The 1,018-nt window shown below is 59.7% G+C and overlaps 1 protein-coding gene across 1 annotated transcript in view; it reads left to right on the forward strand.

Annotated features, from left to right (window-relative positions):
- ACA1_259550 (SNF2 family Nterminal domain containing protein) overlaps positions 1-1,018 on the forward strand; it is a gene marked incomplete at both ends in the record, with an annotated part of 13,263 nt that overhangs the window by 6,801 nt on the left and 5,444 nt on the right. The window contains 4 exons of the mRNA XM_004333596.1: positions 198-299; positions 371-473; positions 578-661; positions 906-945. Of these exons, the coding sequence (XP_004333644.1) occupies positions 198-299; positions 371-473; positions 578-661; positions 906-945 (329 nt within the window). The remainder of the gene's footprint in view (positions 1-197; positions 300-370; positions 474-577; positions 662-905; positions 946-1,018) is intronic.

The raw sequence follows: 1,018 nt of genomic DNA on the forward strand, positions 1-1,018 counted from the left end.
TCTCTCTCTCTCTCTCTCTCTCTCTCTCTCTCTCTCTCTCTCTCTCTCTCTCTCTCTCTCTCTCTCTTCTCTCTTCTCTCTTCTCTCTTCTCTCTCTCTCGTTTTCGTACTCCCCGCCTTCTCTCTCTCTCTCTCTCTCTCGAGCTCATCGGTTCCCACTTCTTTCTTTCTCTTCTTCGCTCGGTTCGACGCAACAGGGTCGCCCGATTCGAGCTCGGGCGCAGCAACATCCCTGCGGCCAGGTCCCTCCTCGACGCGGCTCTCCGATTGAATCCGGCCTTCGACGTGGTCTGGCTCAAGTGCGTCACCTCGCTGGACGGGGTCCTTAGGGCCTTTCTTTGTGTTGACTGACACGGCACACACTCTGCAGCGCCGCCCGGGTGCGCATGCGCGAAGGCGACGAGGCCGGAGCCCGACAGTTGCTCCAAAAGGCCGTCCAGACTCACCCCACCTCTGCCCTTCTCTGGCTCAACGTTCCTACCTCTTCCCCGCACCACCGCACACGCACACGCACCACCGCACACGCATCATCGCACACGCTCGTTTACACTGTGTTGTGTTTCCTCTCCGCCCTTAGTGGATTGCGTTGGCGCGAGGCGGCGACGAACAGGCGAAGGAGACGGAGGCCGAGCGCAGGAGCCAGGCCGAGCGACGCGGAGTCGTACTGCCGCCGGCATCCGTCATCGTGGCGTGAACCCACCACACTGACAGACAAACAATGGGGGGAGGGTGCGTGCACGTCCGCCATCTTGTCTACCGCGCGTGCGCGTGTTCTAACCTCGCGTGTGTGTGCGGACGACCCGTGGAAGTGGAAGCTAACTGTCTTCTGGTGATCAACGGTACGCTCAAGTGCGGTGTGTGCGGTGTGTGCGGTATGGTTGGCTGACGTTTTCCTCGTGGTGCAGGACATGATGTGGTGTGTTCTCTTCTATGTCGCGCACACAGGTAACTATGGCAAAAGGAGGGGGGAGGTGGCATCTGTTCTTGTGGTATCTGCTCCACCTCTGCTACACGTACC

The sequence above is a fragment of the Acanthamoeba castellanii genome (genome assembly GCF_000313135.1).
Source record: "Acanthamoeba castellanii str. Neff unplaced genomic scaffold scf7180000084769, whole genome shotgun sequence".
Lineage (NCBI taxonomy): Eukaryota > Discosea > Longamoebia > Acanthamoebidae > Acanthamoeba > Acanthamoeba castellanii.